Raw genomic sequence first — 23,476 nt, 5'->3', positions numbered from 1 at the left:
GTATAAATGTGCTGATATTTCAAATATCTTGCCAAAAGTATACAAGCGCTTCTTCTTTTTTTTTTCTTTTTTTACAAAACCCAAATTCTTGAAATCAAGTAGAAATGATTATAAAGTTCAAGTTAACTTCTTTTACAATTCATTTCAATTTTCAAATTCAAATATCTAAAATATCTAAATATTAAAGTACCAATGTACCAATGTATTAAAAGCAAAACAAAAAGAGCAAGCTTAAATAGAAAGAGATATATTGATACCAAGTAATGTTTTTCTCCTTTAAAAGTAATACCATCATTTTATAGTATTATTTCTTTGTAAATTATATTTTTTGCTGGAGTAACTACCTTATTTATATGTAGGTAAAATTATCAATACAACCTTGACTGTATATCTCAATGAAGCACTAGGACTTTATTGTGGTAAAATCAGTATTGCTTTTGTCAATTACTCAATCTTGCTCGCAACCAAATTGACATTAATTTTGACTAATCTGAAGGTGTAGTTAGAAACTTTTCCAGTCAAATTCTTAGCAGAAGCTCTGGGATCTTATCTTTTTTTTTCCTATTGAAGATGTCAGCTATATATATACTTTCTGCTTTCTTTTTTTACATCGACGTTATTACTTAATGTTGCTTTGAAATATATGTGGGTTTATTTTCTAGCAACTGTTGGGTTCTTTTTGTGTCTTTTTATACAAGCGAAATAAATAAAAGCTTTTTCTTGCGTTCTCGCACAAGAAGCGCACAGACCACTTTAGAGTAACCTACATATCGCTGTTATAGAAACGTGTACTCCACTTTGAAAGTTATTGCTACACCGATCAAAACCGAACCTTTCCTTACTTCTTTGCTTTTTTGCTTTACTTTGCTTTACTTTGAAAAAGCCATCTTCTCTAGTAATCTAATTCAATATTATTAGCTGTCTACTCTACCTTAGAACAGTTACACAAACCCAATAAAAAGAATATATAGCCATATCACGTTTGCTCTGACGTGAACATCTAAGACTGACAAAAAGCGCAGTCGTAAACTTTAATCGCAGATGAAAAATTTTCTGTTACATAGTATAGACCCCCTCCAACGCGCGTCGCTTGTTTTCTCCTTGAGCAACAACAGTCCCGGTTTCATAGTGAGGCGTCTCTTGCGACCGTTGCAGGGAGATTCTTCCATGCTACAAGCATCGGAAAGTGAAAGTTGTTACTCGCCAGCTCAGTTAATTCTGAGAAGTCGTGGGGCATGGTCTCTTTTCATTTTTGGAAGGACTACTGTGTACATCGCATTGCCAATGTGGAATCATGATGCTGGGGGGAGGGAGGTCTAACCTGTGGTGAGATGTGCTGGCTCTTCACTGCTAACCTGACTGAACTCTTTAACGGCTGACGGTGAAGCTACTGGTAGTCGAATGAGCTGGACCTTATCACCTAGTGGTAAGTTCTCTGGCGAGTTCGCACCCACATTACTCGGTGACGAGATGTGGGGCTGGATGAACGGGTGCTTTCCGTTGGTTTGCCACCATTCCAGCACCTCCTTCGCTACCAAGTCAGGTTTACGTCCTGAAGGAGATTGAGCCGCGTAATGCGGGGACAAAGAACTTGGTGTCATGCTTTTTATTCTTTTACTCATGTAAAAGAACATTAAGTGAAATTAAATCAAATAGAATAGTTTCTTTATATATATCTTTAAATAAATAAATAAATAAATAAATAAAGTATTTCTTAGCTATTGTCAACTTTAATAAAAAAAGACGCTTTTAAACATTTTTTTTTTGCTTGATTGATGTCAATGTTGTAATTAGGTGGACTCATTTATAAGAAGAAATTAATCTAATCGAGTAAACATAAAAAGAAATAAAATACTATTCGTATATTCTAAAGTGGTATTGATATCCGTGTTTAACTGTACAGGTTGTTGTTGTCTATAAATTATATTAGGATTAAAATAAGGCTAGTTTTTGAGAACACCAATGCTGTGAATTATATATTATTAAATTTGGCTAATCCAGATGGACATTGTAATGATGCATTGGGATGAGAGGAAGAGAAAGAGAGAAAGAGAAGAATGCGAAAATGCGAAAATGCGAAAGGCGAAAGGCGAAAGGCGAAAGGTTAAGTAAAAAATGAAGAAAAATAAGAGACAAGAAGGAATAAAGAAATATGTGTTTGAAACAAAGACAGAAAAGGCTTGATGTAGATTGAATATACAAGTAATGTCCTCATTGTATTTTGAATATCAATTAATACTTGGTACCCTCTATTCGTTATTTCATACACATATGTGCAATTGTATTCACAGTACAAAATATAATTCAAATACAAATAAGAAGAGTAAACAAGCATTGATACATTACAGAATACATCTTTTAATGTTCTATAAAGATAATTCGCCAAATATGTACTGGCAGCTTTTATATTACGGCCTTTAAAGGTAAGTTGACAGACATATCATATACTGTTCTTATTTATTTATTTATTTATTTATTTATGTCAGTAGACATTAAATACCATCTTGCTTTCTCTCGGCTTCTTCTTTTTCTATTTGGATTATGGTATTGAAACAACCCCAAAACAACTGATAACTTTAGTTTAGTCACACTTCATTTTATTCAAATATTCATGTACACACAATTATACTTCGTATTAAACTTTGTTTTCTTCTTCTTCTTTGTTGTTGTTGCTGTTGTTGTTATTGTTTAACCTCTTCATTTTAAATCATCACAATAATTAAATACATCCTCGGCATTGTCGGTATAGATATATGTATATATTATTTTTCGAATATTGATTTGAAACTAAACATTTATCGGACATGACCGTTTTTGTACATATAGAACACCAGACCAAGAGTGACACTTTTTTTTTAGTCTTGTGCAACTTGATCCTTACAGTTGGTGATTTCGATTTGTTTTTTTTATACGTTAAAATTAAAGAAATTCCCTATTCTGAATGTTATTAAAGACAAACTCGTTTATATATTATTTATTTAGTAATTATTAATATATGTATATGTATATATACATTTGCTCCGGTATATTGTATGTACTTTTCTTTGCCTGCAACAATGACAACAAAGACAGCAACATTAAAATAAAAAGGTCTCTATTATCTTCCTTCTATTGACATCTAGAATACTACTATATTCTCTCGTTATTTTCAATTGACATGAACTGAAATCAAATAAATTGACTTGAAGTATATAAAGTTTCAAATGGCCAAACTACTCCAAATACATATAGAATTATACTTTTTTTTTCTTTGGCAAGAGGTTTAGGTAAGAAAAGAAACCAATAGCTGTTATAATAATAATAGAAAAAAAAACATAATAAACAAGTCGGCTGGTTTTGGGCATTGTGCATTGTGTATTGTGATTCCTTTATTTGTATGCGTATGTGTTGCAAGAAATCCAAGCCATTACACACACACAGATATATATATATAAAATCGTACTAGGCATGACAACCATTTGATTTATGTGGTGCTTCTCTTTTTTTTTATATACATATATTTCTATACTTTATTTTGCGGGGTAAAAAAAAACTACGGATTTGTTTTTTGTTATAATAATTTACCACCAATAGTAGTATAATTTGTTTTACCGTAATTTGAGCTTAAGAAAAAAAAAACAAAAAAAAAGGAGAAAGATTTAAATGTATACAAGAAGTATATAGATTACAATGTTTGGCAAGAGTTCACAGAAAATGTCATTTCTATCTACACTACCTTCTTTGTCGCAACCCTTTGCTTCTGAATATTCAATCAATTAACCAACGTGTCAAGAAGATGATTTATTAAAGAAGAAGAAAAATATTTTCGATGTAAGCCGTCGTTTCACAAAGATAATATGAGCTCTTAGACCGGTGTCGTGTAACAAAAGAAGAATTTTTTTTAAAAATATATATATATAAAATAAAATAAAAAGGCATTAACGGAACGGAGTGCAAGTTTGATTCTATTGGATTGGATTCCAGCAGGAAGCTGGAATGATTGATATAGATTGGTGGATTGGTGGATTGGTAGATTGCTGAATTTCTGAACTAATTGATATCGTTATACACATATACATGTATTGTTTGTAAAGCGAAAAAAAAAGACAAATAATCAAAAAGGGCTCTAAGTGACATTTAGTGTATGGAACTAGATGCTGAGAATCGTATGATTCAAGCACAAAACACCTAATGACATTAGATCAGTAGTGACATATTACATATCAATATCTTAGTCTGTATTGAACGTACATGTATGTTTATAGCTTGGATTTTGGTCTGATTATTGTACTAGTCTCCTGAGTTGCGTTTAATAAGAAAGAGTATTTTGGACAAACAGGCGATTTTAAATAGTCTGTCACTAAAAGCACGTACAGAGAGAGAGAGAGAGATAGTCGCATTTCCATGACAACTTTTCTTTTTTTTCCCCTTCTTTTGTAATACAACATTACCGATCTACCTGTTAGTCTTTGAATGCAACAAAAAAAACGTTGCCATGGAAATGCTGTTTTCACACCACGCCATCTAAGAATAAACATATATATATATATATTATTGTTACTATGGTATTTAGGTGGCTGTTGATATTAAAGGTTTAGCCGTTTATTACAAGCTCCAGTATTCCAGAGTATCACACACATACACAACAATACATACATTAATATATAAATACATAGTGATATATAAATATAAAACAAATTGAAGAATTTTTTTAAAGGTTAATAAAGAGGTTGATTTGAACAGGTAATTTTGGATATAAAGAAGCTTCTCTCTTTTGCTGCTGTTGTCCAATGATTTATTTTTAATTGGTAATGGTGTATAAAGAAGAGATGAAGAGTAAACAGAGAAAGAGAGAGGAAGAGAGAGGAAGAGAGAGCGAGAGAGAGGGGGGGTGAGAAAGAATGTTCAAATGATGGTTCCCTTTCTTGGGGTCAGCCCATGTTTGCGGAACAAGGCAAATAAATAGGAATTTTAAGGGGAGAGCGTGTGTAATTTTTTTTTATATGTAAAATAAATTTGGCTCGGAATTTGCAGGAACACTTTTTTTTTCTTTTTCTTTTGCGGGAGTTGGATAGTAGGTTTGCTTATAAAGTGAACAAAATTTTCACTTGATTATTTATTTTTTTTGATTTCTTGTTATTTATTTTAATTATCATTATTTTTTGATCCACCAAGCCATATTACTCTATTTCTCTTCTTATTTGTTCTAGCTACATATTTTTATCTATTGATTGATTAATAAAGGAATAAAGAAATAAAGAAATAAATACATTTTTATATTCCTTATGCCACTTCACCTTCAACCAGAGCCTGCGCACGTCTTTAGAGTGCCTGCACCTTCTCAGGACTACTATTATCCTCATTTGTACACCGGCTCTTGTCCATATTGCTCCTCCAGTACGACTGATTACACCTACACCTATGGCGAAGATGGCTGTCCTGCGTCGTGTGGACAACGGCTGGATTCTATAGCTCTGTCACGATTCGACGATGACTATAGCTACAGTGTTTCCTCAATGCCCATCGCCACCCAACGGCCGTTCCAGTACAACTACCTCCTTAACCTCTTCACTGCTCCTGACATGAAGGCCTACCTAGCCCAAACTTCCTTTACCGAAGATGTCTATGGCCTGCCTCTTCACCTCCAACGTCTGATCAGCGAGGCCAAAGAAGAAGTCGTCTTGGTCCAAACAACAGAACAAACCAGTCTAGCCTTGAACCGATTAGAACTTGTCCGCAAATATATCTGGATGCAGTCAGACGGCGACGTTGCCTCGCTCATCATGGCACTTGTTCAACTGGTGAGCGACGAAGATGATCTTGGCCACATGCTTGACCAATAAGTATCCCAAAAAAAAAAGATACATATATATATATATGTATATATGTATAATATACTATACATACATATACAACTTCTTTGTTTTATTCCCACACGCACCCCTTGTTTTCTCTTTCATATATATTCTTTATAACCTTCCAAAGAAAACAAGCAAAACCACCCCAACCAAGCCAAACCAATTGTACACATCAAATTACATACATCGCATTATTTCATATCCCCATATTCAACATTATTTTTTCTCTTTGTTTCTTAAAAGGAACCCACATTAATAAATATACATACATATAACATATAACATATAAAAGTATATGTAATGTGGGGAAATTCGTTCAAAGTCTAGGTGTATTTTATTTTTGAAAAAAAGAATATTATTTCCAACAATACATGTACAAATGTACGTCTGTTTATCATAATGTGCACATGTACATAATACACAAGTCACCACTTCCCTTAAAACAGCAATTTAAAGCTTGCTTCTGTCGCTCAAAAGTATCCTCTTGAAATGAATTGATGACCTTTGTAAGACAGACTAGTTAGCCCCGGAGATGTGTGCAAAACAAGATTGGGCAGCTGATGAAGGACAAAGAGTGTTCAAACTGTCGGTATTTTTTTGATTATTATTTTACACAAGATATATTCTTCTTATTCTTATTCTTATCCTTAGTATTATCTATAGAATCAATCAATAAAAAATAATAATAAAAAAGATGTATAAATGGTACAAATTCAAAACTGGTTCAGCCATTCAAAAGGTTACACGCATACTGTCAAAGCCATGGGAAGCGGCCATTCCGAATATTTCCAGGCAAAAATATCCATCTTTTTTGCTTTGAATCAAACTTTCTTCTTTTCTCAAAATGGACCAACTTTGGCACGTGTGGATATAAAGAAGACTCGCACACACACACACACACACACATATATATATATATATATTCATTCGCATGTATACTTTACATATTAAATACTTACTCAAATATTCAGTACGTTTATTATTTATTTTATTTTTTTTTATTTTTTTTAAAAAAAAAGAGTCTATGAATCATTCTTAAAATATATGTATATACAGAATATAAAGAATCTTTGTTATTTTCATATAGGGATAATAAAAGTAAAAAGAAAAGAAAAGAAAATAAAGCAGCTCAAAATGGTACTACTGTTTCTTTACAGGCTTGGTAGTAGCAGAAAAGTATGAATTGAATAGACGGGTCGCATCATTTGATAATTGTGACCAGGTAATTTGAGTAGACATAGTCGTTGTTTTTCCAGTGACAGGGTCAAGTATAGGTTCTGGATTATTCAACCAGTCCTCTAGTGCCTCTGCATTCCATAGGTTTGCCTTGTAAAACATGTCCAAAAAGCTACCGGCCACTGGGATCATACCGAGCATAAAATCTATACAAGAAAAATTGTCAGCAAAATTGGTTATCGTCTTACTATTAACCAGATTCCATTGTATTGTATTGTATTGAATTGCATTTGATTTAGTTATTTACCAATAAACACATTGAGAAGCATTCGTAATAAGAGCCATAGTGGGATACCAAATTGAGTGGACAGGTAGACTTTGATGATAATGATGTAATTTAATATCAATTGAATTGAATTAGATTGAATTAGATTTGAATTAATGACCACACTATTTTATTTTATATCATTTTTCTTCTTGTATCCTTATCACCATCGCCATTATAATTCTCCTTATCCTTATCGTAGCCAGGTTTGCTTTCATAGGATGATATTGACTGAACTTACTTTGATACATTGCAAACAAAGAACCCAAGAAACCTCCAATGAATGGAATTAGGCTCTGTAGCCAAAAAAAAAATAACACAAGAAAATTAGTTTGAACTCAAAAGTTTGTCTTTTTTTTTTAAAAAAAAAAACATACTAAGAAAGGGTCCAGGCCTAGTGGAATTGGTGACCCAGGAACTGCACTATCAAGCCAGTGTGCAATCTGCTTGATATTTCCAAGCTTCTTTGTCTTTTGTTCAGTGCTCAGTGGTTTGTGTGGTGTGGTGTAGTGCAGATATGGATAGCGGATTTCAATAGACGTGATCTTTGCAGTTCCCTTTAGTCGTATCTGTTCCATCTTTTCGTTGACTCCCATGTAACTATAGGCCAGATTTTTCATCATCTTTGAAGAATTGAATACAAATAAATAAAAATAGATAGATAGATAGTCGAGAAAAGTTGTTGATGCTATAGGTGTATATTATATGGATTGCTCAAAAATCAAAGCAAGAGTTATGTTTGATAACAGAAGGAAGAGAGGTGCAATAATCAAGAAATAACTTTTTTTTTAAAAAAAATATCCTTTTTCCTTATATACTTATTTTTTTTAAAAAGAAAAAATCTAGCAATTATGTCAGTTGATCCATAAATGAAGTCAAGTCGGGCACATATATATTATTTTTCATTAACCCTGTTTATGTGGGTTTAATGATAACCATATAAAAAAAAATTGTATGACATATGTATAAAGGAGACTATAGTTTTCCTTTCGTTATTTTTTAACAAAACTATACAAAGACATATTGTTGATTATAAGCTGTCTGCTATAGAAACATGTCTATTTGCACTTCATAATTGTTCTCTCATACTACAATACATCCCAACCAGGGATCCAATATATCAGTTTTACTCTGATGATGAGAAAACTAGATTTCTATTTATGTTGAAAAAAATTAATAATATTAAACGCCCGAGTTCTTCAGCTGCTGTGAGACAATTTAGGTATTCACATTCGTGGGAACCCAGAGATAGGGGAGGGGGGTTAAGGGTAAGGGTAAGGGAAATCAATATCATTATTATAAAGGTCTGGAAAGCATCTTTGAAATAAAGAGCAATTTAACTTTGATAAGAATCCTACTTTTGACTTGTATCTTTAACTCAAATTTTATAGCAATATTTACATACAAAATATTTAAAAGTCTCAACTTTTTTTTTTAAAAAAAAAAAAAAAAAAAAAACAATAATAATAATAATAGTATTCTTCTTTTGCGAAAAGCTTGCAAAAATTCTAGAGGTTTCATAGGTAAAAATAAAATAAAATAAAATAAAATAAAAGTGACACCTCTTACTGCGATTAATTTTATCCCATTCACTTTACCCATCCGCCCTACCAGCCAAATTGTGTTTCCTTTTGGTTTCTTTTGTGATCTTGCTCTTGTACAACATCATGCTAATAAATCAGTTCTGTGGGAACTAGTATTATTATTATCATTATTATTATTTTCTGCTTATGAACTATTAAACTGTAAACTCGTTCCGAGAGAAAATAAGAGGGATCTTAAAAGTGGTACGGCGTAGATACAAAGACAGAAAGAAAAATGTCCTTTAGAATTTAATTGATATTGATAGGATTTCTTTAATGTGCTATATACTGTTGGGGGTGTATTCTTATTACCACTAGACACTTAACTGTCAAGAGTTTCTTGGTATTTTGATCTACTAATATTCTTTTATGAAATATATATATATACTCAATTTTTCGAGATTTTTAAGATTACAATCTTGTTGTTGTTGCGAACTCTGACTATCAAAAGCTATAAAGACTCTAAAGACACACCATTTCCTCTTTTCCGAGGGAACATAAGAAAAAACCCACTACTCTCTTTGAGCCTGAAAGACTCTCTACAAAATAAAAGTCATGCATTACCGGAACAAGTACCTGATCAATTCAAATCAAATTAAATTTTGTTCCTTCTTGGGAGCAATTATAGAGACAAAATCGTCAAGCATTTTTTTTTGAAAAAGAAAAAAATAATAGAAAAAAGACAGGAGATTGGAAAGCGTCGTAAAGATAAAATGTTCTTTTTTTTTAAAAGAAAAAAAATCAACTGAGGGTTTACTTATTAGCATAGCCAACATCCCATTTTTTTTTAAAAAAAAAAAACACTGTGACCTCTACAGAATAATAATAATTATAAGAGGATATATATATAACAATAATATTCACCTCTTGGGCTTTCTAACGTGCTTATTACTGCGTGTGTGTGGTTATTGAAACACTACCAAATCATTCCAATTGACATATTCTGCATGTGTTTGTTCAGCTATCAGTAGAGTATATTTATCCATCAAAATAATATTACTATTGCTATAGGTAAAAGTGATAGCTCACTACCGGTACATAGAATACCACAGCATGTATTCATTTTCTTTTATTGTGGTCAAGCTGTATCAAAAAGCTCATTAATTACTAATGTAATGTATATAGTTATACAAGTGAGAGCATGAGAGATAAAGCTTGGACCAAATGGTGTGTGACTCTGGTTCGGGGACATATGGAAATAAAGCCAGAAGATCGACTGTGGATCAGGTACGGTCTGTGGGTTATATCTAATTAGTTTTTCTTTAACTGGTCCTCAGAATTTATATTATATTATTTAAATAATACTAATATTAATACTTTGAGTTATTAGCCCTTAATGTATTGTACTGTATTTAAAGAGTATTTTCTGACTACAGATCTATATTTATATATTTTCGTCTTGCTGAAATAAAAGAAGGGCGGGGGGAGAGGGTCCAATAAGAACTGACTCTAAAGAAGACGGATAGACTCCCGACCATCAAATCTGGGCTTAATTGTTAATTATTTTAAATATCTTTTTTGTTGTTACTATTACACTACTGCTATTGTATTCCGGTTTTATTAGACAATCAATAAATAAAAATAAAAATAAAAATATCCTAATAAACTGGGTCGGTATACAGATATACGGATATACTTATAGTCAATATTAAATTTAGTAGATAATTCTATCCTTGCATTTTATTTTTATTTGCGAATAAATAAATAAATAAATAAACTTTTCTTTAGAATAGAATAATAGTAGTAAAAGTATTAGCATTAGCATTAGCATTATTATTATTATTATTATTATTATTATTATTATTATTAGTAGTAGTAGTAGTAGTAGTAGTAGTAGTAGTAGTAGTAGTAGTAGTAGTAGAAGAAGAAGAAGAAGAAGAAGAAGAAGAATTAGTATTAGTAGAATTAAATGTAGAGAGATGAAGAAGAGGAATATAGGCTGGAAGAACGATAATCACTAGCATTAAATGGTTAAAACGAAGGAGGGAGGGGAATTGTTTTTTTTTGAAGAAAAAAATATATAAAGAAGAAGGGTATGGAAGAGAAGAAAGAAAGAGAAAAGGTAGTATTAGTGTTAGGATCAGAGTTGGTGGCAGACGGTAGCTATTATTCATGTTGCTGTTAATGATGTCGATGTCGTGAATATTACGCCATACTATAGACTGTGGTGGCTATAGAGTCGGCCGAGGTAGATGAACGACCATCGTCCAAAAAGCTGTGAGTATCTGGAGGTAGACCAACCGACGCTTTACCAACCGATGAAGAATCCAATCCAATTTCTTGCAAAGTAGGTGCCAAAGAACCCATTCTGATGAGATGAATGAGAATTATTTGTAAGCAAATAATATACATTGATATACATACATATAATGCATATTTGTTTTTGCTTTTGGGCGTTAATTCTAACCCTGTGTTTATATCATTTGAAACATTTACCTTGCTAGAAACATCTGCAGCTTTAATCGCATGCATTCTTCATATATGGCTTCCACAGGTCTTTGTCTGTAAGAACCCATGCGGATCGCTCGGATAAACAAAAAGAACTCAATCACAGACATCAACCTGTCGCGGCAATAGCGATCGATACAGGTCCATGGGTCGAAATAAGAGATTCGAAAGCGATACTTCAACACCGCCTCACGCTCGTCTTTAGGTACATGCCGCCCACACGCTCCGCATCCAGAAAAGCTCGGCGTTGCTGTGTTACTCGACGAGAATCGACTCCACAGTCGGGTTGTGGTAGACATTGAAGAAACCGGCTGTGGTCGCGTGCCATAGGAACCACCGTTTGTAGCTTCCATGCTGGCTTGGGAATTGGCAAATCCCTTTGGACAAACTTCGACAAAGCATGTCTTGACCTGAATGGCTTCAATGATCTTCTTACTCGTCACACGAGGCTGATTTCCAAAGCGCAGACAGGGCTCAATGTCTTCCCGCAGACAGTGCTTCATAAATGGGTCGGCGTAGAGTCGGCGGAGCGAAATTGTGCCAAGTACACCCATAAAACGGCCAAATTCGTCTACCAGACTAGTGTCCTTAAAGTCCTGCATCTCCGTGTAGAGTTCTAGGTTGTGAAGCTCGGCTAGGTCGTGATGAGCCCGGGCCATTGAAGATAATGCAAATGCGGATGTGTCGTGTGTGTAGACTCGCAGATTCTCGGTGTTGCTGGCTACCTGATCGCCCACCAACGTCATCGCCTGACGTACGGTCTCGAGTTCATCCGTCACTAGCTCCAGAGCATTCTGGGTTTCTTTGAGCTGGTCTTCCAGTGCATCGTGTGAAACCTGGAGAAGTTTTTTTTCTGCTTGTTCGATTTGCATCATGTTGTGGACTTCCTCAAACAGGCGCTCGGTCAGGTCTTCCATCTCGAGCTGGACGCCTTTGGTAGCCTGTTTGATGGTCTCGATTTTTGATACCTCTGCCTGGTATTTCTGCTCGACTACCTTGAGGTCGTGGCGAAGGGAGTGCATCTGGTCTATGCAGCTCACCAGGGCGTCTTGTTTTGTTTCGTGACATTCTCTGAGATTTGTCAGCTCGGTTTCTAGACTGTCTTTTCTGGTGTTGAGAATGAGCAACTGAGATTTGCAATCCTCGATTGCAAGTTTGTGTGCTTGACGTTCCTGACGTGCCTGATTGATGCATGACGGCAAGGGTTGGTCACATAGACCACAATGGTCCGAGTCTTCCGAGACAATCAATTGCTGGCATGCGCATATGATGATTTCGGGGTGCTTGGGTGTAATGGGACTATCTGAGCTGCAGAGACTGTAAGGGTCAGAGGAGGTGGAGGACCTTGTGTCAGAGGGTTGTAGTGGGTGAGGAGTGATGCGACCAGGTTTGTTGCGTGTTGTTCTCTGTGCTTGGTCAATAGCTGTCTGAAGTTGACTATAGAGCTGAGCAATATTGCGATGGTGTTTATTTTCGTCCTGGTTACCAGGCAAATAAGTTGAAAGCTCATCTTGACTGGTCATGTATAAAAAAATAAATGAAATAAAAAAAGATTTTTAGATAGAAATTTTGATAAAGATATTGATAATGATAATGATAATGCTATATATATATATATATATAAAAGAAAATAAATATATATAAAAGAAAGAAAGAAACAGAGAGAGAGAGAGAGAGAAAGAGAGAAAAATAAAAAAAAAATAAAAAAATAAAAAAAATAAGAGGAAAAGGACTAAAATGTATAGGTGCGTATATATATATATATAGCATATACTTAAATAGATATTCAAACGTACAAATCTTACTATCTATTATAAATATACACACATCTAGATTTCTCTTTCTTTCTCTCTCTCTCTCTCTTTGTGTGTGTACTTGGCGGGCGATTATTCTTAGTATTCCTTGTGTTCACAAACATTTGGCCGGCTTATTTTTCGCAAAAGGAATTTCAACGGGCGCCACTTCATGGGCTTAATGCACCCGAACGGATAAAGAAGCCTTGTGTAAAAGACTTTATGGTTCTTACTGGTAGGGAGTACTTGGGAAACATTACACTACTCATCACGTGCACTGGCATAGGTAAGAAATAAGCCAGCCAACCAACCAACCAGCCAAGGTAAGCAAAAAGGGAAAGAAGTAAAGAAAGTAAGAAATAATAATAATAATAATCATAATAAAAAGGGGGGGAATATATCTCTTTATCTTGTTTTTTTTTTAAAAATATATATATATATATATATATTTCTTTAATTGGCTTGCTCTTCTTCTTGTATGATATATGTACACACCCTTTATATTAAATTATTTTATATATACATCTTGTTCTTTGAAATGTTATTAGATAAAAGAAAGAAAGAAAACTAGATTCTTTTTGGTTTTTGGTTTTTTTTTGTTGTTGTTGTTTTGTTTTGGTCAAGACGTTTGAGTTAAGGTTGATGTGTTTGAGTTTTTTTGTGTTTGGAAACAAGATTGGGTGATTGGATGGTAAATTTGGGTGAAAAAAAAAATAAGGAAAAATAAAAAGGAAAATTTGGTTGGTTGCTAAAAGGGTTTGTGCTAAAATATAAAGTAAAAAATAAAAGGGGGAGGAGGAGGAGAAGAGGTAGGTAGGTAGATAGGTAGGTAGGTAGGAGTGAAAATCCGTTTTGTTGTTGTTGTTGTTGTTGCGTTTCTTTTAAGCGAGTTAGTGGGTTAGCTGAGGGACCAAAGAAAGAAAGGGAAAAAAAAAGGCAATAATTTTTTGTTTTGTTTTGTTTTTTTTTTGTTTTCAAGATTTCACTTCTTCATTGTTGTTACTCTGGGTGGTTTTGGCTCTGGTTTTGGTGATAGTTGTTGCGATTATTGACTCTCTTCTTGGTTAGTCTCTGCGGAAAGACGACTGGTTTTGGATAACCTTTTCTTGAATTCTATGTGCCTCTTGTAATTTTGTCTGAAGTTCAGACGAAGCTTTATCGATCCATTGGAGCGAAGACAATTGAGAGTTGAGGATCTTGGCCACCTTTCCAATGCCATCCTCCTTATCGTCGTCAGCACTCTCGGGTTTGCTCGAAACTCCCATCTCGTTAATCTCGTCAATCATCACATTAAGGTTGCGGTTCACATCGTCTAACTGGCTGTTGATGCTTTCTGCAACACCATACGCATTCTCGCGGGTCTGGTCAGCGGGCAGAAGAGACTGCTGAATAAAGCCAGATTCCATTGCGTTCTGGAGTTGTTTTTCATAGTCGTCCAATACACGGCTCAATTCATCCTGGTGGCGGTCAACCAAGTGCATAGTATTGTTGATCTCGGAAAGCGATACCTCTACCTGATTAACACTTCCGTACAATTCGTTGATCTGTTTGTATTTGATTGTTTGTTTATATATACAAACATACAATCATTGTATAAGTATTTATTGAGGCTCAATTAGCTTTCGTTACACTTGATTAACATTCTTCGGGATTTTTTTTGTTCTTGTTAAAACTTACCGCAGAACCGTTCACAATCAATTGACGATCCCATTCAGACACCTGAGCTGCCTTCTTATGGAATTCATTGGTCTGTTTGGTAAGCTCACTGGTCCACATATTCAGCAGCTCCTCCATTGTCATATTCTTTAGCGATGAAGGTGTCTGGACAGTCACTTGGGTAGCAGGTGTGGTTGTTGATGTGGTAGAAACAGCGGGCTGTGTTGTCAGTGTAGGAGCAGGAGCGCCGATAGTTGTGGGAGCTATGTATTATATATATATATGGGTGAATAAATTTCTTTATGCATTTAATTAAAACAAAGAGCTTACGAGCAGTAGATGCGGCTGGCTTAGCACCGAATGAGAAACCACCAGCAGATGGAGCGGCAGAAGCAGCCGACGAGGCAGCGGCAGCGGCAGCAGTGGCGCTAAAACCAGTGGCGGGTGCAGCGGCTCCACCAAACGAGAATCCTCCAGTTGAAGTGGCTGGGGCTGGGGCAGCAGAGGCTCCACCAAATGATAAACCGGTTGCGGGTGCGCTAACAGCAGGAGCTGCTGCACTTGAAGCACCACCAAATGAAAATCCTCCAGGTGCGGCTCCAAATAGACTGCTAGAAGGTGCGCTGGTAGCGGGTGCACTTGTAGCAGCGGGCGCAGCACCAAATCCACCAAATCCACCAGCGACGGGAGCAGAAGTAAGTGTTGTGGCAGGGGCAGCAGAGGCACCTCCTCCTAGCCCACCAAACCCTCCAACAGCGGGTTTGGCAGCTGCGGCAGTTGCTCCAAATCCTCCAAATCCTCCAGCAGCGGGTGCGGGTGTGGAAGTTGCACCGAATCCTCCGGCAGCAGGTGTAGAAACAGCAGTGGCACCGAATCCACCGAATCCTCCAGCAGCAGGTGTGGCAGCGGGTGCAGCAGCGGCACCGCCGAATCCACCGAATCCTCCAGCGGCAGGTGTGGCAGCAGGTGCGGCAGAAGCTCCACCGAAGCCTCCGAATCCTCCAGCAGCAGGTGCAGCAGTAGAAGCACCACCGAACCCACCAAATCCTCCAGCGGCAGGTGCAGGTGTAGCAGCAGCAGCACCTCCAAATCCTCCAAATCCACCGGCAGCAGGTGCGGGTGTAGCAGCAGCAGCACCTCCAAATCCTCCAAATCCACCGGCAGCAGGTGCGGGTGTTGCAGCAGCAGCACCTCCAAATCCTCCAAATCCTCCAGCGGCAGGTGCGGGTGTAGCAGAAGCACCGCCACCAAATCCTCCAAATCCTCCAGCAGCAGGTGCGGGTGCGGGTGCAGCAGCAGCACCGCCACCGAATCCTCCAAATCCTCCAGCAGCAGGTGCGGCAGCAGATGCGTTACCGAACGAGAAACCTCCAGCTGCGGGTGCGGCAGCGGCTGGGGCAGCATTGTTGCCAAATGAAAATCCACCGCCTTGGGGTTGACCGAATCCTCCAGCTGCAGCGGGTGCACCACCGGTATCTAATTCAAGAAACCAAATAAAAAAAAATAGTAAGGTGAATAAATATATATAGTGTTACATGCGCATACAATTTGCATAAAAAGAGAGAAATGAAATGATTGATTTTTATATTTCTAGTTAATTAAAATACTAATGAAGTTGCTCGATTGATGAGCGGATTCTCGTTGATTAACAAATAATTTCGGTTTTGGTAGATTATCCTGTTGCTAAAATGAAAGTAATTAGACGTACTTTGAGCGCCAAATCCACCAAATCCACCAGCTGCTGGTTTATTTGCGTTGTTTCCGAATGAGAATGCTGCGGATGGGTTCAAATGAAGAGATATGGATGATAAAGTCGTATATAAATATAAGTTTATATATATACATATAAAAGAGAGAAAGAGAGAGAGATGTATAACGTTTTGTTTTTGTGTTTTGCTTTAGTCAATGTTTTGCTTTGTAGTAAATAATTGTAGGTTCAACAGAAATGAATTGACAGGTACAGGTTAATGTCTACAAAGGGGAGTTTTTTTTTGACCTTCTTTTTGTGGTTTTTTTTTGTGGTTTTTGGTTTGTTCTTTTTTTTTAAGATGAAAAATAGAAATAGGCTTGATGAACTAGGTGGCAATTATTACCCATGTGCTTTCAGGATGCCTTGTGTACGTGAGTGTGTAGTACGTTCAATGAAGGAAGAAAAAAACAAGTCGTGTTTTTCCCTTGACACCAAGTGCACACGCGCGCCATCGCAAAACAGCCAAGCTACGTGACGTTGAATTCATGTGACTTTGATCAAATAAGCGGACAATGAACAGCATAAAACTATAATGGAGAAAGCACAAAAAGAATGGAAAAAGAATAAACTAGAGGAAGAAAGAAAAAGAGAAATTGAAACAAGATTTGTTGAAATAAAAATAAAAGGGATCTTTCGCTTCAAGCCAAAATGTCTACAAGAGCTATACAATTAAATAATTAATTGGCTAATCGATTCTTACATAATGTACATAATATATCTGTATTCTTATTCTACTCCAATTTATTTTTCATAGTTTTACTTTAGAAAAAGCAGGTACTCCTATGATATGTGTGTATGTGTTTTTTTTTTGGTAACCAGGTTTTGTAGCCATGGCAACCTTTGTTTTTCTTTTAGATTATTATTTTCTACATTTTATAAAATATTGAGGCGTAAGAATATGGATATAACCTTGGCTTAAAATGCGAATTTTTTGTTCTCAAATGCCTTTTACTAATAATACACATATATCTATCTATATATCCATAAAAAGCTGGTCTTACAATATGTGTATGTAGGTGTTAATTATAGATATTCAATTAGGCTTATCTTTTAAAGAAGTATTTGTCTTTCTCTATTTATCTTTTTTCTTTAAAAGTGACATTGTATATAATATGAAAGGTGGCTCATGCATGCAACATGTGTAATTCTTGTCCTCTACAAATATCTTTTTAATAATATTATTATTATTATTAATTTTTGTTTTTGGCTATTAACAAAGTTTTCTATTTGGCTTGTTTATTTAATATAATAGTATTTAATTATTACTTTTAATTATTAGTGCTTTATATGGAACACTGAATAAAGAAGAGATATACATAAAGAGAGAGAGAGAATATTGGCCCAAAAAGAAAAAAGTATGTATGCCTTTCAAATATCACTACTATTTTAGATTCGCTTGTACTTCAACTTCAACTCCAACTTGCAATCAAAAAGTTCTCGTTTTCACATAGAAATAAACATCCCCCGCCCCTCTCTCTCTCTCTCTCTCTCTCTCCTTACAAAGTACATCCTTTCTGATCTTTTTGTTTTGTTTTTTGCAAATCAATTTTATTTTTTATTTCGATTTCTTTTCTTTTCTTTTCTTTGTAGATCTTCATGGAGTGCATATAAATTACGTTTTAACCGAGGATCTTGTTGGTATTATTGTTACTATCAGCCATACAATTATTATTATTATTTTGTGTCGCATGGTTGTGAATGGGCTTGGTTTACTTTGATACCATAAAGTGAGATGTAAGGAAACTCAGAGATTGAGAGTTAATTGTGTCCCTGAATAAGCAGATCCACAAAAATGAAAATTCACATCTTAATGCACATCTATTCCACTCTACTCTACTTTACTTTGCTTCGCTTTGCTTCACTTTTCCCCTCCAGCCACTTCACCGCCTTTAAAGAATCTTTATATATTTTCATAACCCAATAAGAAGGACATACTCTTTCTTTTTAAGAAAAAAAGGAGTACTTGCCGAACGCACAACGGTTATCATACATACATACATACATACATACATATATAAGGATATTGTCAGCCGTTGTTAATAAATACCCTGAATATTACGTATTTTGAGTGTATTCATTTTATTGTAATTTCCTATAGAACTTTCAACCCCTTCATCTTCCTCTTCCTCCTTCTCTTTTTCTTCTTCTTCTTCTTATTTTTTTTTTGTTACGCATTATCTTTGAGGCGTTTCTTAATTTATAGTTTACTTTTTGTTTTCTTGCTTTTCTTTTTTATTATTATTGGTACTGATATTAATTAAAAGAAGAATAAACCTGTAAATTTAGCTTTTATCTTAATTCACAGAAAAGTATTCACAAATATGTCTATCTGTTGCAAATAAAATTGAACTGTGAGCCTGGGGTGGGAAGAGAGATTTTTGCCTGAGAAAAAAAATGGATATAAACTGGTAGTACAATTATTGATTATTGATTATTATTATATATATTTGGTTTTTTATTTTTTTTGTTTGAGAATGAGGTATTAAAAAAAAAGATACACGGACAAGGCTGTCCAATAATTTTCCATGGATTTATCCAGAACGATGGCGTAGGGGTCAGTGTCCTCATGTAGAACCGTGACACAATCCAGGTAATAGTATGTGAAGGGCTCTCAATTGTACTCCGAGAAAAAGAATAAGAATAAGAATAAGAATATATATATATATATATATAAAAGTGCTATTAGTACGATATTTCCTTTATACTTGCAAGCACATCTATGTATGTGTGTGTGTGTGTGTGTGTGGCTAACAATAGCAATGCTAGTGTTAATAATTATGGCGATAACTATGACGGTAATGTTAATCATAAAGGAAGCCATTTGCCATTAGACAATATGTCCTCCCAAAGAATGGACTGTTCAATCAATGTGTAATATGTAAAACAAGAAGGAAAGTGAAAAAAAAACAGAAACCAATACAGCCGATCTTGTCCGACTACAGAACTTAAATTGAAGTCTCTAACTGCTTCATATTTATGTATATAGATCATTATTAAAATAATAATTTAGCTTTGGAAATTACTGACATTACGTTAGGACACGTGTAGTACATACACTCTAGTCAATAAATTACTACGGCATACTTTGTTTTCTTTCTTTTACAGGTTCAAAGAATAATGTTTTGCTATATCAATTCCAACAAGACCTTGATGTATAGGTTCGTTAGTCTTGTCTACTTATCCGATGTTGTGAGCCGATCCGACAGAATCTTGAGGGATATTTGAAATAGAACAGAAACTAATAGATATTTATGTCCATCTATCTGTCTATTTATCTATCTATTTGAGGCTTATATAAACAAAAAGCATACATACACACATTTACTTATTGATTTGAAGAATAATCTTTCTTCTTCTTTGTACTGTTTTACTATCCCGAAATACTTGCTTACACTAGCTATAATTGCCATTTGACTGGGGTGACAAGTTTGATAGTACGATATTCAAAGGGTTGTTTGATATGTCAGCATTGAATGTAATATATATATATATGTTATTTATTCCTTATTTTAGGTGCACTCATCAAAATACACTTGGTGGCCATGGTAACTGATGTGCGTTAATATTGTTTGTGAAACAGTGGATCTGTTTCCTATTCTCAAAATTGAGTGTGCTATATAAATATAAAGCTGGATTTTTAAATAAATAAATAAATGATTTTTGCTATTACAACTGACAGAATACTTTGGTAGTATAAATTAGTAAGCTTGTCTTTTGCGTGGAGTGTGTGTGTGTAGTGTATATGTGCGAAAAGGAGGAATAAGTAAATAAGTAAATAAGAAAAATAATTCCAGTTGATTTGTCAATTCAATATATACATATAATGTGAATATTTAGGATTAAATGAACATCGATCTCAATTATCCTCATCGAATTGCCAGTGTACAACCAAGAGAAAAAGACAAGATATACAAAAATGTTTCGTATCATTTATACGCGTTTTTTAAAAGCACAAAAAGAAAGAAAGGGAAGAAAGAACTGTATATATCCAAGCAAATCATTCAAGAGGTATAGTATTTTAACTATAGGTAAATAATAAAAATAAGAATAGGCAGCAGCAAATGTATATATATATATATATATATGTATATAAGTGTATGTGTGTTTGTATTGGTGAATGTGTATATATGTATATGTATATGTATATGTATATTTCTCTTCTTTTTTTTTACATTAAAAGGGTTGCAATGGCCATTTTCTGCCTTGCTGTCAACGGCTTTAAGGTCTTCGATGATGGCTTTGGTTGTTTGCGGTCCAGAGGAAGATATTCGGATGAATTGCAATAAAGACCTGGTTCTACAGAGGTTTTTTTATGGCACGCGCACTTTTGGTGGATACTCTTCTTCTGCCTTTGTTCTCTGCATTTTTCGCATTGGCTTGCTGGTCTGCCTTTCCGTCGGATTGGAAGTAGATGTCGGTCGGTGTGACAGCACTGGGAGGAGCGATGACCCTGTAGTATATAAATGTGTATGTATGTATGTATGTATGTATGTATGTGTGTGTGTGTGTATAGAATGTGTAAAAAGTAGACATATATAAATATATAAATATATATATATATATATATATATATGTTTATATACATGTGCGTGTGTATGTGCGTAAAAAGAGACAGACAGACACAGACAGACAGACATATAAAGATATATAAATATATAGATATATTTTAGTATGCATGATATCAGACCCAGAAGTACAATCGATTCACTTTATTTGACATGTATGGACCTTGATGCAGGCTGTTATTAGTTATTAGTGTTATTAATATTAATATTAATATAAATTATAAATATATATATATATAAAAATTAGGCATTTCTACTGACATTAACACTAATCATACTATTATTTTTTTATTCTATCATAAAAAATGAATAAAAGCATTCTAACTTATCGAACTCACTGGCACAGGCATATTTGACATTCTCAATCAGAATCATAATGGACTATAGAATTTGATAGCCAAGACTTCTTCTTCTTATTTCTTCTCTATTTTGGGAAGTCACAAAAGCAAAGTCAAAATATAGATAAAAGGAAAGCGAAAGAAGAGGAAGGAAAAGGAAGAACGAGAAAATAAGTAGAAGAAAGAAGAAAGAAGGGATCCCTTGATTACGATGATTATGATTATGATTATGATTATTATGATTATCTGAGAAATAAATAAATAAATAAATAAAAAAGGGGCGTTTTTTTTTTAAATAAATAAAATAAAATAAAATAATACCTTTATAAGTTCAATTCTCTCTTTTTCTCTTTTTCTCTCTTTCTCTCTTTCTCTCTATACCACTAACCCTGTTCCTCTTTCCGTTTCTCTTTGCTATACCATAAATAGTCATAAGATCTTTAGACTTCTAATAGAGCATAACGAATGGATAAAATCGCGCATTTAAGCTTAATACACACACAACATTAAGGATTTACACATTTGAGGGATTTTCTTGATGAGATTTTTTTTTTGTTTTGTTTTCAGGAATGGGGGTTCAACTAGAGGAAGTTAAGGTGAATAATATAAAGTTGGTGTATCAATGAGCTGATTTATTGAGGGTGTTTGCAGCAATCAGATTCTTACAAGAAAAATGTAAAAGCCCAAGATTTGGGAGCAATTATACAATAAGTTCAAGTAGACACTATACAGAATATACACCTATACAAAATGAAAAGAAAAAGGGGAGGTGGGAAATGAGAATCAAAATTTTCGAAATTTAGTGAGATAATATATTTTATTTATGTATACATATAAAAAGTTTGTACTGACTGTAGTGATGTCAATGATAAACCTAATACAAAAATTACCCTCTGATTAAGTTGATATTGTTGCCTTGTATTGGTGCATTGCTATATGGGTGTGTATATTAGATCTATAATTCATTTATCTGGGTATTTAATTAATCACACGGCTGTGCCTTCTTTAAGACAACACAAAACCAAAAGCAAGGGTCGGAGGTGAGGAGGTGATAGGAGAATTGAGTCAAGAGAGGAAGAGAGGGAGGAAAGGAGAGATACTTTGGAACAGTTACCGCGCCCACGCACATACATATACATACATGCAAAATGGAAATTATGACTATATATCATTATTATTTCTATTTATTGGATAACATAATACTATTATTTTGAAAATATTTTTAGAGGGTTACATTTTGAAGAGCACAGTGTTACACGTTTAAAGGATTGTGTGAGTACAGAAATCTGCACATGTAAGCACAATCTCCAGCCCAAAGAAATTGATCAGATTGAGAAAAGAATACTAGTTTTGAATATGAATTTGAGTAAGAATAAGAAGAAGTGTATTATATATATAAATTTATTAAGTTAATAAATAATGACAGAATATACATAAAGATATATATATATATATATTTATTAGAATATAGATATAATTTTTATGTAGGTATATATGTAGGTGTTTTATATATTTAGAAAAATAGATATACTCTATTGTGACAATCTTGGGTAAGAACAATGGACAGGGGAAGAAGTGGGGTCATTGTGATGAGTTTTGATCTTTCTTTTTTTAGGTTACAAAATTTATAAGAGAAAATAAAAACAAGCAAGCAAGCAAGCATATACATAAATTTGATATTTGTTATATACATAAAAAAGAACATGGTGGTCGGATTAATAAGTTTCATAAAGAGAGCTTCATCGTTTGGTTGGTATAAATAGATATAAGGTTTTGTACCTCTGGTATAATCGTGTGGCGCGTATGTGAAACATGGGCGTCTATTTAAATTGGACAGCCTATGGGATTATAATTTTAGCCTATTTAATTCATATATTTTTCTATTATATTTTATTTTGTAACCAAATCTGAGTGGCTGTGAATCCCCTCCAAATAAGGACCGCCTTTAATGTCCTTTATCTTTATAGTTTTGGGAAGGTTGATGTGTGCGTGCCTGTGCCTGTCT

General features: G+C 34.4%; 7 protein-coding genes across 7 annotated transcripts; 2 read left to right on the top strand and 5 right to left on the bottom strand.

Annotated features, from left to right (window-relative positions):
- Positions 1-1,064: 1,064 nt before the first annotated feature.
- On the bottom strand, positions 1,065-1,990 carry PHYBLDRAFT_160237 (hypothetical protein). The gene is given in 3 exon segments (XM_018434146.1): positions 1,065-1,694; positions 1,707-1,927; positions 1,968-1,990. The coding sequence occupies 1 exon segment, from the start codon at positions 1,599-1,601 to the stop codon at positions 1,317-1,319; it is 285 nt and encodes a 94-aa protein (XP_018286156.1). The 5' UTR covers positions 1,602-1,694; positions 1,707-1,927; positions 1,968-1,990; the 3' UTR covers positions 1,065-1,316.
- A 3,274-nt stretch (positions 1,991-5,264) lies between these two features.
- PHYBLDRAFT_69189 (hypothetical protein) lies at positions 5,265-5,822 on the top strand (the record flags this gene model as incomplete). The annotated part of the gene is made up of 1 exon (XM_018442064.1): positions 5,265-5,822. The coding sequence occupies one exon, from the start codon at positions 5,265-5,267 to the stop codon at positions 5,820-5,822; it is 558 nt and encodes a 185-aa protein (XP_018286155.1).
- A 1,155-nt stretch (positions 5,823-6,977) lies between these two features.
- On the bottom strand, positions 6,978-7,961 carry PHYBLDRAFT_69188 (hypothetical protein; the record flags this gene model as incomplete). The annotated part of the gene is made up of 4 exons (XM_018442063.1): positions 6,978-7,219; positions 7,321-7,389; positions 7,580-7,634; positions 7,716-7,961. The coding sequence occupies 4 exons, from the start codon at positions 7,959-7,961 to the stop codon at positions 6,978-6,980; spliced, it is 612 nt and encodes a 203-aa protein (XP_018286154.1).
- Positions 7,962-11,066: 3,105 nt separating this feature from the next.
- On the bottom strand, positions 11,067-12,892 carry PHYBLDRAFT_69187 (hypothetical protein; the record flags this gene model as incomplete). Its single annotated transcript, XM_018442062.1, has 2 exons — positions 11,067-11,229; positions 11,358-12,892. The coding sequence occupies 2 exons, from the start codon at positions 12,890-12,892 to the stop codon at positions 11,067-11,069; spliced, it is 1,698 nt and encodes a 565-aa protein (XP_018286153.1).
- An 884-nt stretch (positions 12,893-13,776) lies between these two features.
- On the bottom strand, positions 13,777-14,973 carry PHYBLDRAFT_160236 (hypothetical protein). Its single transcript, XM_018434145.1, has 2 exons — positions 14,840-14,973; positions 13,777-14,706 (listed from the first exon to the last, which is right to left on the bottom strand). The coding sequence occupies exons 1-2, from the start codon at positions 14,954-14,956 to the stop codon at positions 14,227-14,229; spliced, it is 597 nt and encodes a 198-aa protein (XP_018286152.1). The 5' UTR covers positions 14,957-14,973; the 3' UTR covers positions 13,777-14,226.
- A 5,901-nt stretch (positions 14,974-20,874) lies between these two features.
- On the bottom strand, positions 20,875-21,024 carry PHYBLDRAFT_104085 (copper fist DNA-binding transcription factor; the record flags this gene model as incomplete). The annotated part of the gene is made up of 1 exon (XM_018427817.1): positions 20,875-21,024. A coding segment is annotated over one exon (150 nt), but the record flags the coding sequence as incomplete, so codon positions are not given.
- Positions 21,025-22,407: 1,383 nt separating this feature from the next.
- Positions 22,408-23,071, top strand: PHYBLDRAFT_173603 (hypothetical protein; the record flags this gene model as incomplete). Its single annotated transcript, XM_018437066.1, has 4 exons — positions 22,408-22,511; positions 22,698-22,837; positions 22,960-22,967; positions 22,997-23,071. The coding sequence occupies 4 exons, from the start codon at positions 22,408-22,410 to the stop codon at positions 23,069-23,071; spliced, it is 327 nt and encodes a 108-aa protein (XP_018286150.1).
- Between the last annotated feature and the right edge of the window lie 405 nt (positions 23,072-23,476).

The sequence above is a fragment of the Phycomyces blakesleeanus genome (assembly GCF_001638985.1).
Source record: "Phycomyces blakesleeanus NRRL 1555(-) unplaced genomic scaffold PHYBLscaffold_26, whole genome shotgun sequence".
NCBI lineage: Eukaryota > Fungi > Mucoromycota > Mucoromycetes > Mucorales > Phycomycetaceae > Phycomyces > Phycomyces blakesleeanus.
This window is presented reverse-complemented; position numbering and strand designations above follow the sequence as displayed.

Coding starts and splice junctions, on each gene's coding strand:
- PHYBLDRAFT_160237 (XM_018434146.1), bottom strand. CDS start 1,601: ATGACACCAAGTTCTTTGTCCCCGCATTACGCGGCTCAATCTCCTTCA.
- PHYBLDRAFT_160236 (XM_018434145.1), bottom strand. CDS start 14,956: ATGGAGGAGCTGCTGAATATGTGGACCAGTGAGCTTACCAAACAGACC. Junction 14,707..14,839: donor TGATTGTGAACGGTTCTGCG/GTAAGTTTTAAC, acceptor AAATACAAACAG/ATCAACGAATTGTACGGAAG.